This window comes from Apostichopus japonicus, chromosome 21 (genome assembly GCF_037975245.1).
Source record: "Apostichopus japonicus isolate 1M-3 chromosome 21, ASM3797524v1, whole genome shotgun sequence".
In the NCBI taxonomy this organism is placed as follows: Eukaryota; Metazoa; Echinodermata; class Holothuroidea; order Aspidochirotida; family Stichopodidae; genus Apostichopus; species Apostichopus japonicus.
In genome coordinates, this window is record NC_092581.1 from 5,462,463 (window position 1) to 5,476,870 (window position 14,408).

At 38.4% G+C, this 14,408-nt stretch overlaps 1 protein-coding gene across 4 annotated transcripts in view; it reads right to left on the minus strand.

Moving 5' to 3' along the window:
- LOC139962788 (uncharacterized) overlaps nucleotides 1–14,408 on the minus strand; it is a 65,275-nt gene that overhangs the window by 30,605 nt on the left and 20,262 nt on the right. For 3 of the 4 annotated variants that reach the window (XM_071963111.1, XM_071963114.1, XM_071963113.1), the window contains 13 exons: nucleotides 13,315–13,449; nucleotides 11,087–11,194; nucleotides 9,952–10,117; nucleotides 8,741–8,871; nucleotides 8,449–8,481; nucleotides 7,946–8,100; nucleotides 6,196–6,336; nucleotides 5,905–6,049; nucleotides 3,765–3,943; nucleotides 2,185–2,349; nucleotides 933–1,074; nucleotides 505–830; nucleotides 9–165 (listed from right to left, as the gene is read on the minus strand). In XM_071963111.1, the coding sequence (XP_071819212.1) occupies nucleotides 9–165; nucleotides 505–830; nucleotides 933–1,074; nucleotides 2,185–2,349; nucleotides 3,765–3,943; nucleotides 5,905–6,049; nucleotides 6,196–6,336; nucleotides 7,946–8,100; nucleotides 8,449–8,481; nucleotides 8,741–8,871; nucleotides 9,952–10,117; nucleotides 11,087–11,194; nucleotides 13,315–13,449 (1,983 nt within the window). Of the gene's footprint in view, nucleotides 1–8; nucleotides 166–504; nucleotides 831–932; nucleotides 1,075–2,184; nucleotides 2,350–3,764; nucleotides 3,944–5,904; nucleotides 6,050–6,195; nucleotides 6,337–7,945; nucleotides 8,101–8,448; nucleotides 8,482–8,740; nucleotides 8,872–9,951; nucleotides 10,118–11,086; nucleotides 11,195–13,314; nucleotides 13,450–14,106; nucleotides 14,393–14,408 lie in introns of those variants that run through there. The other variant, XM_071963112.1, reaches the window with a different exon arrangement.

Here is a 14,408-nt window from a genome sequence, read left to right on the forward strand (position 1 = left end):
GTACATACCTTGATAGTTACATCCAAAGAGCTCCACCCTTACACACGATATTGAGGCTTTCCCATCCTCGAAGTGCCAGTATTCAATTTGCACTTGAGAAGCAATAAGTGGTCGATCGAGCTCATTGATAACGACGGAAGATGCATCAAAATTTGCTTCAAATTCCTGTGAGATTTGGACAATGATCGTTTTGAAGGATAAGCACACAGATGACAGGACAGTAAAGGCAGTTAAATATAAACTGTGGTATAGAAACATTCTATATTCCAATGTCAATTATTTAACATTCATGAAAATGGTCGGTACGTAGATGGTTTGCATCATTTCTCATTTAACGAGTGATGTGACAATTTAGTTTCTCATCAGATGTACTAAGTTACATCGTCCTAATTCCGTCCCCGGGCCACCCCCCGTCCCAGCCCCCCCCTCCGGCCACTATCAGTCTCATAATATACGAAGACGTCTATATGTTACTTGTGATGGTAATTCGAAGAATAAATTTACCTTAGCAGTGCCGTCTAAGTTTAAATATGTCTTCCAGCTAGTGTTTTCTCTATCTTGTCTTCGTCTGTACAACAGTCTGTAGCTTGTAGCATATGTAGCATGACTGGTACCTGTGCCTTGTGTTGCTATAGCAGTGATCACGTGGTCTTCCAGCAAGTCAATTGTTACGGTATCCGTTCTAAGGTCTTGGCCTTCCGAGCTAAACTGGAATGAAGCTAAGGGATTCCAGAAGAGCCGATATCCGCCATTTTGTTTACATACATTTGATTCGTCGATCTGGTTGCTCTGTATGTCTCCCGACTCCATACCTAACCTCTGGTAACACACTGAGAAGAAAAAAATATGTTTCAACAACAACGAAGAAATGAGGAGAGCTATGGGAGCTAGCTGCTGAGATAACTGAACTGCAATCGCATAGGTTCACGTACCTCTGTACGGACAACCAAGTAGTTCGAATTTCATGCAAGCTTCTCGGTTCCAAGTCTTCGGATGGATGCGAAAATGTCGTAAATTAATTTCTCCCACTTTGATTCTATGAGGACTTGTAGAATCTACATTACCAGTGAACATCTAATTGGAAAGAGAGAAAAGTTTGGTGATATGCTCGTGGTTGTTTGGATTCAACGATATGAACATTGGTTTAGATACTTCAAGTTATTAATAATTTGCACATAAGTTGAAAGATATACACAGTCGTCTCAAATTAGTCTGACAGTGCGCTGTGAAATTCCCCTGCTACCAAAGGACAAAGTATTATGATACATTGTGGTCTACAAACCAAAGACATTTAAAGACTGATCACCACAGCAATCTACTTATGTAGAAATACTGCACTATAGTAGCACAGTATTGCTGTAACAGTCCCATCACGGCTATGCCTGTCTATAGAAAAACAGGCCTCAAATTCACCAGAGCACTAATAATCTGTAATTTGATAGCATAATCTACCCAAAATACTGCCATTAAGATTCATCCTTGAGTGCACCTAATTAATTGACCAGTCACCTGTATGATTGTAAACACAAGTGTTCTAATGGCCAGCACTACTTTGCTGTGTGTGAAGACAAGTTGAGCTTGACCACAAAAATAATACACTGCATGTTTAATCATGAATTAGCACAGAGGAGCATTCAGTATTGCCATAGCATTACTAACTCAGGTAGATATTCAACCTCCCCTGTTTTAAACCAACAGGGGACTCAGGTGGTATCTGCTATAGGCAGGAAAGATCGTAATGCAGGAATGCTGTTAGAGCACAGTAATTTAGCACAGTCATCTTCCCTGCCTATACTGAGCAATTTATAAACTTGTCTTCACACACAGGAAAGTAGTGCTGGCTATTTAGAACACTTGTGTTTACAATCATACAGGTGACTAGTAAATCAATAATACTGGTCCCCTGCACACACCCCTTCTCCCCACTCCCTTTCCTGCATATTAGATAATTAAAGGTAGTTTGAGAGGACATTATACTTCAGACCATAGCCTATCCAGAAATGATCGAAAGTAAATTCCTATCTGTTTTGCCTCTGGAATGAAGACAACTATAAATGGTTGATAACTTCTCCAAGAGACAAGTTATACTTTCAAAATCTGTTAATCAGCATTGTCTCCACTCATATCTGAAATACAACTAGTACTGTTAAGTAATTTCCAAACTCTCTCTTTCTCTCTGTCTACCTGTGTTATTTCCGAGTCCCCATCTCGTATCCAGTAAAAGTCACTCTCACTTGTGATCATTTCATCTGCTGAGTAGGACATCTGGAATGACGTTACCCATGATTCCTTATTCTTGCAGCCTTGAATAATAACATCACGTAAAACAGTAAGACGTTTATAGGATATCTGTAGAAAAAGGATAAAAAAATAATAAGTTACTCTTGCTAAATGTAAACGAGAATTGCGCATAAATTTAACAGTTAACAACCCAGAGATCAATTGATGTGGATGTGAAATACCTTTGATTGTATTTGTACTAACAACCTGCCAATATGGGGGTGGGGAGGGGGGGAGGGTGTCATTCTAATAAACTGCCAACACATCGGGAGGGGGAAGGAACACGAGTTGGCTCTCATTACCCCTGATTATATAGTTCCTTCGAGGAAGATCATGATATCCGTCTGTAAGTATAGCAGAGTGTAGCGGTGACCATGTTGTTTATAGGCACAGCATTACTGAGCTATTACTTATGAAAGTGTATGTACACTCATATTATTCATCCCACTATTAGCATGTAGAGGTTTGGGGGAGGAGGATGATTACTGTTTGTCAGCTCTAAGTTTAATACGAATCTGTTCATTTCCAGACTACATCAGAATGATTCCACCCATCCACTCCACCCACCCTTTAAAAAACGTCCCTACTGTTATGAAATAGTAATACTGCCTCTTTGATGTTCCTGGAACACTCCATCGAGAGACCGTACAGGCCCTTTAAATATTTATCTAGGTCGAGGATTCAGTTTTCCCACGAGAAGTTTTAACTATCTTATTGAATCATGTAACAGGGCCCTTTTCCCGAAATAGATTTGATGTGTCTGTGGAACATTCGAGAAGGTTCTTCTCACGTGGTATGGAAGTTTCCATAAAAAGGGGTGGAATCCAAACTCCCAACCAATCAGGGCAGATCAGTGCCTTTTGGACTAATTCTTATATCGTTAGTTAATGCAGGATGGGCAGGTTATTGGCTGCCTTCTGACTATGCGCAGTGGGATTTTCGGTAGAGTGATCTATAAAAGGCGGCATGGGCCCGCAAGTTCGTCACTTCTTCAAGTTGCGTAATTGACGGAGTCAGATCATTGTATTTTTAGTTTGTATGTTAACGGCAAAACTAATCATTTTATTCAATTAGAGAATAGAATCGACAGAAGAAATTATACCGAATCACTAATCAAATCCTATCTTGTCAACTTGTTTTTCTGTGAACTCATTGTTTTCTTCTATCTTCCGTTCGAGACGTCTCCTGAAGAAGCATAAAATACGGCATCAAGATAACCCCAGTACATCTCTCTCGCGAGTCCCGATATGATTTTACGCTACAAGACCTGATCAGTTGGAGTAAACGACAAACCCAACCTCTTTCCCCAGCAAACTTTCCCCGGCCATCACCCCAACCTTGAATAGAGCTATGTATATAACATGCAATCCAGCAACATCTGATGAGCCGGCCCAGTTAGTACATGATAAACTCTACCCATGCCAGCAATGGGAGGGAATTATAGCTAGGAGATTGAGTCTGCATGCAGGGAGGGAATGCATCACCTTAAGCCATGGTGCTGCATCGTCAGCAGCTGGGATCCATCCGACAGGTCGGAAGGCTTGTATTTGAAATAGCTGCAGTCGACTTTGGGTTGGAAGATGTTCCATGCTGAGAGCACTGGAGCCAGTAATACCCGAATCAGGAACCACCATGTTCATGATACCCAAGGATTCATCACAATCTAGGAGACAAGAAGACCATAAAATGCACCAATGGATCCAACTTAGAAGGAACATGGGCGATGAAGAGGGGGGCCCACTTAATACCTTCATCTGAAATTTGTATTTTTGACAACAAAAATTAGATGCCAACATTATTTTGTTTAAATCGAGTTTGCTGCAAATTATAGCACATGCAGGTATTCTGTACCGTTTATGCACGAGTTTGCTTTTGGTATAGTAAAGTTGGTATCTTCTTTTCTCAGGCAAAATCCTGGCTCCACCACTGAAAAGGAGATCTCTAAGATGTAGGTACGGGCAAGGCTTAGGGATAGACGATTTTCATCTTACCATGCCTTCAAAAATGATGTTCCGAGGCTGAGGAGTAGACTATTTTTGACTTACCCATGCCTTCAAAAATGATGTTCCAAGGATTTCCATAATGCTGGTTTGTCATACCATGTCATAGGTGGGGAGATCTAGCCCAAATCCACAGATGGGTGGAGAGACCTAGCTTAATCCACACATGTATGGGATGGGAGACCAAGCTTAATCCACACATGTCTGGGAGGGGAGACCTAGCTTAATCCACACATGTCTGGGAGGGTAGACGCTTAATCCACACATGTATGGGATGGGAGGCCTAGCTTAATCCACCCAAGTATGGGAGGGGGAGACCTAGCTTAATCCACACATGTATGGGTGGGGAAACCTACCTTAATCCAAACAGTGATACCATTGTCAAGACTGGTGTGTGTGAGTAACTTAACAGGAGGAGATAGTTAATATGATCCTAACAGAAAGCATATTTAATGGCGACGTACCTCTGATCGAATCAGCAATGTTTGCAAATAGAATGGAATATTGATGAAATTTTGCTGTCTGAAAGCAGTGAGCATAACACGATTTTGCATAGTAAAAAACTAGTGTGTATATGTGTGTGTGTTGTGTACTGTTTCAGAAGTACAGCCTTTTGTTCAACATGCCAAAAAAGGTTAAAATCTCCTTGTCACTATGTCATAGAGATAATAACCAGACCCACTCCCCTCCACCGCATTCTCACCTGATAGGATATTGAATCAGTGGAAGAACCTAAGAATTTAGCAGAATGACTCCCCCTCCACCCTACCCTTACCCAATATTACAATTATCCTATATAGGATAATTGTAATATTGGAAAAACCAAACTAGCCCACCCATCCTTACCAGTGGCGAATCTACATTACGATCTTCACTGCCCCTAGCAAATACCACCCAAGGCCAAAAACAGGGGAGATTTGAATATCTACTCGAGTTGGTAATGCTAGCCATACTGAATGCTCCTCAGTACAAATTCATGATTAAACACACAGTGTACTATTTCAGTGGTCAAGCCAAACTTGTCTTTACACACAGGAAAGTAGTGCTGGGCCATTAGAGCACTAATTGTATTTACAATCATACAGGTGGCTGGTCAACTAATTATGGTGCACTCAAGGATGAATCCTAATGACAGTACTTGAGGTAGTTTATGCTATCAAGTAACAAATAATTAATGCTCGAGTGAATTTGAGGACTGTTCTTCTGTGATATATTATAGTTATTATCTAATCGACCATTATTACTCACTGTATAATATCACCTGTCATATGCCTGCGACCTACATACCAATAAGGTCAGTTTGTGACCCTTCCGGACTCCTGCTGAGTCTGCCTTATTTATATTATTATATAATATAAGATATGGATGAGGACAGTTGTTATATGGACTCACTCACCAAGGAAGACATGGAATAAATGGTTAACGTATACATTCGTTTCTAGTGTACTTATTTATTCAGGTTAATTACATTCATCCTACGATATTCTTACATTATATATACATAACATTTCAAGTGGACCTAACCTTTAATAAACCCTTCATATCCCCCCAAAAGATGCACCTCTCCCTAACCCTGCTTTGCCGCCGAATACGACGAACGTGGGGAGAAGTCTAACGCCCTTACCGTTATCGCGACATCCGATGACGTCAACCTTCATCGCAACTCCGATGTGATACGAAACTGGGGTAATTCTGATGGTGCTGGCCCGAATAACGGGATGGAGAGGTATCAGCACTGAACAACGGGACTCCACGTTGGCCTTGAGAATCTACCGTCAGAAGAGGGAAATAAAATCATCGTCAGCTATATTTCTATCCACATGAAAATATCTTACTGACCATTGTTCTACTACGAATTATAACACAAGACTTTATAAATAATTACAGAGTTACGAACGATTCTTGTTGAACTCACGTCGCTCTGTGAATATATATCGACGTGGCGATAGTTATGGACGTCAGATTCAATGGTGAGAGCTGAAACCCAGCCAAGACTTTCTTCAACACACCCAGAAACAACGATAGCTGAAATGAGGTACCGTTCCCCGAGATTTAGCTGTGAATGCAAAGCAGAAAACAAAAAAAATAGTTTATTCTGATACTAGAGGAGCAGGTAGGATCAGTGGCGGAGCGTCCATACAGTCAGGGGGGGCATTCGCCCCCCCCCCTTAAGAGACTCAAATGGACTGCTGGCGCCCTTTTCAGCTTTTTACCACTTTTTACTTATTCGTGATTATTGACTTTATTATTGCGCTCTCATCTACTTATTGACATTTGTCACATATTGTTGGTGTAATTTTCTGACAAAATGCTCTAACGGTGGTCTTGTGATGAAGCGTATGCACTTTCAACACCCATACAAACTTCAGAGTTGTCACAAATGGCGATGACACCTATTTATTCTTCGTTTATCTGCAAATTAGCAAGGGCCGGAAAGGGTCATTTCCAGCGATCTAAAGGAGTATCTTGACTCAAAAAATTCTGTACGCTCCGCGCCAACCTATGGTGGCTCTCCGCTTAGATAGTGTCGAAAGCGCCCCTACAGACCAATCTGGCCCCCTCTGACCAATACCCCTAGCTCCACCACTGGGTAGGATGTGTCGGTTGATTGCTCGAAACTGAATACACTAAGTTTTGTTTCATAATATGGAAAATTCCCCAACTACATCTTCTGTCTCTAACTCATTTCTAGCTTTGATTTCTACACAACTCATGAATTTATCCATATCCTCAATGGGCCTCAGTGTATAAATGACTCTTTGTTTCAGCCAAACTGCTAAGTAAACCTTTCTTGTAATTTATGTATCTATAGAATTTCCACTTACCTCTTTATCGCAAAAATATAAGCAATTTCAATTCATAATTTCATAGCACACATATATTGATCTATTTGATATGAAAATGTTATGGAGGTGCTCGTTTGGATGAAATCGTTTAATATGTGATGAACATTCCTTCCATCCCATTACCCTTCCCATTCCCATACCACCCTTCCCTGCAACCATGTGCGAAGACATATGCATTATAATTTGATGGAATTATTTCTTGACATACGTAGAGCATCCCAGCTCCCCTACTTCCCCCTTCCCCTCCCCTTATTCTTCCTTCTCTCTCCCTCCTCTTTCCCCATCCCCCTCCCTCAGCCTGCTCCTCTTCCATCATCCCTCCATCCCCCTCCCTCCTCTTCCATCATCCCCCTGCTCTTCCCTTATCCCTCTCCCCTTCCTCCATCCCCTCCCTCCTTTCCCAATTCCCCTCCCTCCCCCTGCTCCTCTTCCATTTATCCCTTTCCCTTCTCTTCCCTTATCCCTCTTCCTCCTCTTTCCCCACCCCCCCCCACTGCTCCTCTTTCCCCTACCTCTCCCTCCCTCTCCTCACTTCCCTCCAAATATTGCTTTCACTTTTTGTTACTTTGTTTTGAATTGGTGTAATGTATGTATAGAGTAACAGTTGACAATATATTGCTGCTAACGAAAGTCAATACCAATCATATGAATAAGCATTAGGTCAAAGGTCATTACCTTCAGTTGGTGTCAGGTGCGCCTATACCTGTAAGTAACAATTGACTGTAGTTATCTGACTACCAACAAGAGTCAACAACAATTGCATGAATATGCATTATATGCAAATGTTACATAAGAAACGGTGAAAGGTTGTGCGCCTACCTGTAACGGTTGACTATAATTATCTGGCATCCAACATGAGTCCAGGCCAAACTGGCTGTACTTGAGGGTGTTGTAAAGGTTACTGGTATCATTAATTCCTGATTCGATGTTCTCGACAAAGTCCGCTGACAATGTGACAGGGAGGGTACATTTCTCTGTGTACAGACAAGATAAGAATTACAAGCCAGAATTAGCCAAATGTTTACTCCAATAGATATTTGTAAGATCTGTATACAAGATTTTATGCACATTTTCTCCGCTACAAAATATTAATAAATATTCATGCCAATTGCCAAAACTAGAGAGCTATATGGATATAAAACACATGCAGCTGAAGTAGAATCTTTATGAATTAAAGCATGCATGCAGTTGAAATTTTCTTTTCTCCTCTTTTATTTTAACAATTTTATTTTTAACAATTTCAAATAAATAATTTTTCTTTGAAAAGTGGAAAATGTACACACTCCATCCTACACACATAATAAGATGGAAAAACAACCTACCTGGCAGTTTATCATTGTAGAATGGTTCACACTCTATCATTGGAACAAGAAAAAAAAGAAAGGATTATTGATGAATATTCATATCAGAGATATCATATCATAAAATTTTACTCTCATGTCATACTTTAGAGCGCTAGTATTGATAGTTATGAGCAGCGTGAAGATGTCGTTTCTATTGGATAAAGGGAACTGGTTAACGCACTGGTAACAGATGCCTTTAGGAGCGAGTCAAGAATGTACATGAGTATATCTTTAACAGACTAACTTTGAAAAGCACGTACTCCACATTTACCTGTGTCGATTCTTACGAAGAGATCATATCTTTGGGATGGTTCTAGCGAGCCCAACACTCCCTTATTGTTTGGAGTGGCAACTGACCATCTACAGAAAGGACCCTGGTCTGGCGAGGTCACTCGATCAAACCTTTCAAGAAAGAATTAGGGAACATCATCTTTGGATCATCCACAAGAAAAAAAAAAAGAAGAATTCGGCAATAAATGAAAACACTTGAGCTTCAGTATTTAAACAGTACTTTTGCCACTGGGTTAATATAAGCAATGAGAATAACAATACATCTACTTATATAAATATATATATATATATATATATATATATAGAGGAATAACGGAAAAAACTGTTAAACAACTATGCTGAATTTAGAAAAAGGCTGGATCTCGAGTGAGATACAATAATTAAATTAGGTAAGTGATTGGAAGTAAAACAGCCAATGTTTGGTTTTTGCATAGCTTTCCAGCAAAACTAGCTCTTCTTCAGTGCATGATCACCGAAAGTGACAAGGAGTAGCACGAATTGAAACTATTTTATAAAGAAGATTGTCGGCATGGTTGTAAAGCACTTTACAACTTTACAACCATGCCGATCTATATATACATTTATATATATATATATATATATATGTATATATATAGATATATATATATACATATATAGTAAATCAAAAAAAAATAACACACCAGAAAAATACCACTTCACGACCCGTTTCGACCTTTTGGGACTCATCAAGGGAAGGTAGGAATCGAACCCCGGATCTTCGTGTCACGAACCTAAGTCCGTACCACTCAACCTCAGTGATTCTACTGATGTGTTAAAGCGTATAAATTGACTTTGACTAACTGTCATTAAGGGCGTATTACCCAAGTACTATGATTGTACAGAATGCACCCCTGGCGCTTTGAGTCTAACAATTTTTCAAAGTGCCAGGGGTGCATTCTGTACCATCATATTTCTGTCATACCACTTTCACATTCAATTCTTATATATATATATATATATATATATATATATATATATATATATATGTATATGTATATGTATATGTATATGTATATGCATATGGATATATATATATACATATATATATATATTTATATATATATATATATATATATATATCTACCTATATATTATATATATATATGTATAAATATTTTTATCTTTCTATATATATATTTCTATATATATTTATATACAGAGGTCACCTACACAAATGATCGACACTCGACCACTACGTCGGTCATGCATTCGTTTGCACAGTCTTCTTCGGTGAAAAATTCAACACGGAACAGTGCATTTGAATTGGAATTCAGGTCATCGTCAATGTAATCACTCATCGGATAACGTCGAAAGTTGGCAAAAATTGGGCTGGAACCTTTGAAAAGAAGGCATGTACAGTGAGCTAACGAGTAATAGTCTAATGTAAGTGGAATATGCAATATTGTACAGCTATATGATCAAGTGTAACAAAATTAAGGGGGGGGGGAGGGTATTATAGAGGGAACCTTCATTTATTAAACTATGAAACTTTACTTTCCCCCTCAGTCCCTCACCTAGGCCCACGCTGCCCTCTCCCATGTCCAACTATCACTATCGTTCAGTTTTTCTCTCTACTGACCATGGTTGCTATAGACCATATCTCTCCCAAGAAAGGGGGGGGGCAATTAATCCATGCTTTTGTTACATCCCGCCTTGATTTCAGTAATTCAATTTTCATTGGCCTTCCAAAAAATCTGGTAATTCGTTTGCAAAAAATTCAAAACTGGGCTGCCAAACTTACCTTCAAGCAAACTAAGTTTATACATGTTACCCCTCTTCTTAAAGCATTACACTGGCTTCCAATTGAAACGCGTATACATTTCAAAGTCCTTATTTTAATCCAAAATTGTATTTATAATCATTTAACTCCAAACTACCTTTCAGAACTTCTAATAGTAAATCAATACAAGCGTGCCACCCGTCAGTCAAAATTTATTACCCTCCTTGAACCTAAGACCAACTGTGCTTTTTCAGTTTCTGGTCCCAAATTGTGGAATTCCCTCCCAAACCATTTAAAATGTATACCTAATAAATCACTTTTCAAATCTAAACTAAAAACCTACCTCTATGCTAAACATTTTTCAGTTTGATTTGTAACTATATTTCATTGTTGCATTATTGTTTTTGCTTTTCTTTCTATTCATATTTATATGTATGGCGCTTTTGACAACTATTTTGTTTATAATTAGCGCATTATAAATCTTAGTTATTATTATTTTTTATTACTATACAAAGATCTCACTTTGATGTAGGTTCTTGGCAAACAGCTGAAAGGAGATTAAAGAAAGATTTTTTTATTTCTTACACTGGTCTACTTGACAAAAGTTCCATTCTACACTGCCAGGGGCTGATTGATAAAAACACCATGGTTTGGTTTGGCTGTTTGGATTTCGACAGAAATTGTCTGGAAAATCTGTAAAGGCAAAATTTTAATAGAAATAAGAAATATATAATGACAACATATGCAAGTTTCATTCCCGGTAAATCAGTGAACATTCAAATAGACAGACAGATCGACAAACCAAAAATGAAAAGAAACACATATTTCTTTTCAAAATAATGATTCATTCATGTTTATAAGTTTTATTGACAATTACCTCAGATGGCACAGGACTGCATGAGGCCAGACAAAAGAAAGAGGTCTATACATGACTTCCTGGCTACAAAACATGTTGAATCTATTTATAGCCTATTGGTCAAATATTTCCAAACAATCCCAAACAATTAGAGAGAAGATTTCAGTTAGAATAACATTTGAAAACAAAATCTGACAAGAGGACCAGCTTAATCAAAGAAGGGAAATAAGGGAATGGATCTTAGGTGATACATATAGCTTATTGTCATGTTTGCAGATTCTAGTACTTACAAACTGGTTACATACAATGTTGTATAGCAAGAACACTCAGAGCATCTTTGCAGATTCTAGTAATTACAAACTGGTTACTTACAATGTTGTAAAGCAAGAACACATAATTAAGCATCTTTTCAGATTCTAGTACTTACAAACTGGTTACGTACAATGTTGTATAGCAAGAACACACAGAGCATCTTTGCAGATTCTAGTACTTACAAACTGGTTACGTACAATGTTGTATATCGAGAACATATAAAAGCATCTTTGCTTTTTTTTTTTATTTATGATTGCAAACTGGTAATGTATAATGGCAACATATTAGTGTTTGCACGGGTTATCCGGGTACCCGCCCGACGTGATACTACCCGGTTCCTAATTTATTACCCGAATCATACGCAAAGTGTGATTGTTTAAAAAAAAAAAAAATTGCAAACCGATGGTTAGGCTGATTTCCCATTGACTTAGTGTGTTGTTAGGCTACCATGTGTTCGAAGATAACAGCAATAACGAAAGCTTTCCATAGATATCTAATAACTGCGTCACAATTTCAGCTAATAAACAGATGGCTAGGCTAGACTACCCCCATTGACTTAGTGTGGTGTTAGGCAACCATGTGGTCGAACGTAACTGCAATAACGAAAGTATTCCATGGATGTCTTATAACTACGTCACAACTCCAGCAGATAAACAGATGGTTAGGCTTAGCTAGATTTTTCATTGACTTAGTGTGGTGTTAGGCTACCATGTGGAAGAAATTATTATTTATTCATTCGTTTATTTCAAAGAAGGAAAGGCTGACAAGGAATTTTACGTTTATGGATTATAGACGGGATAACTAAAAAATAGTAATCGCAAGTGGCTTTTTACTAATCGTTTATTCCAAATGCGATCAAATTGCACGAATCGCGCAATCTCGCGGCTAATGCGAACCCTGTCCCTGCATAATAGATAGTAGTAGTATTAAAAACTGTTTAAGAGCTAAATTGGATATTTATATGGTTTGATCCAATAGACGTGCACTAGCTAGCATAAGCAGCGGCGGCAGTGCGATGTTAGTAGTAATGCTAATTAAAATTAAATAATTAATTTATTAACAAGTTAATGAAAGAAACAGAAGCAAATAAAAATTATTGAGGGAGATTTTATACCTTATCTTACACCTACGTATTTGAACATGAAAACATTGTCAGTAGAGAATATAATGCATTTATTACAGCATCCAATATGTAATTTCTTGAAAATCGTGATACACGAGGGTAAACAAATTTTTCCGGGTACCCGGATACCCGACGGGTAACGGCCCTCGGGTACCCGGTTCCCGATTTTTGGACCCGTGTAAACACTACAACATATGGCTATTGTTATTGCAATGGCCACAACTATTACAATGTACTACTACCAGTCATGGCCATGATGCATGACAATAACAAAGTTCATCACAATCATGACAATCACAATATAAACAATGGCATCAACTATTGGTCGGGTGATTATTATAACTATTGCAATGCGGAGCCTATCATGGCGAAATAGTAATTTATGGAGAAAAATGGTCATCACGATGATGATTTTGTTGATAACAATGATGAAGAAGCATGAGAGAGCAAATGATGGAAACCATGACGGCGCAGAAGAATTTCTTGTCCTTAATTCTTCTGACCATTACACATCATACTCACCAAATGATAAGCTGATGCTATTGTTAAGCAAATCAGTCGGTACATCTAACCAATCAATGCACTCGAATCCATTTTCAGTGTAATGGGCCATATCTTGGTAGTCTTCACCGTTTCCATAGTAACAACCCATTCGATCTATGAGGTTATACAGACATAGAAAAATGAAGTCATCACTTTCTGAAGACTTGTTCTCTGTGGCAGATAATAGTAAGGTTCATATTGCAAGATGCTGCAAACCTATCCACCTCTCCAAAAAATTCAACACCTAGTACAGTTTGCTCACATTTCTACCACTTTCCTTGCGTCTACCAGGCTAGTATTGCTCAACTAAGACTGCCGATCGATCGATCACACCCTTTCTCAGTCCTGGCCATCTCCTCATCTTTTTTCTTCTCCTTGTCCTCCCAAAAGGGATCAAATTAGCATTTTTAATTAGGCGACTTAGTTTATTCACCTTTTTTTTTTGCCTTATAAACAAACGAAGCTCGGACACATATTTCATTGTGGACTGAATTCAGACATGTTTAAATAATCAATGGAAGCTCGGACACTTATTTCATATTGGAATGAATCGGACTTCTTAGTCAACTGAAGCTTGGAAAATTATTTCATATTGGAATGAATCTGGACATCTCAATCAACTGAAGCTAGGACAATTATTTCATATTGGAATGACATGTTAAATCTTCCTTATCTGTTTTCCTTTCTTCCTCATTATCTGCAGTGAAATCTTGACCAGTAAAACTTATGAACTGCATTGTGATAGAATATGAAATATGAATAAACATTTACCGAAACATCAATAAAATAATTATTCATTTTAAAACCCAGAGCATCAGACCGTCAACAGAAACATCAACTGGCCGGGCCAATATGAAGATGTCAAGTTCTATTGATGAACTATGAAATCGTTTATGAGACTCAAAACGAATTGAGTCGAGTGATGATTCAGTTTTCCAAACAAGTTGTAATTCGGCCGTGTATATAGGTTCCTTTTCACGTTGTGTAGGTGTACTGTAGTATAGGCACTGTTTGTAATCCATTGGATAGATATTAGTTGATGGATGCTATAGGTAGGCACTAGTGTTTTATAA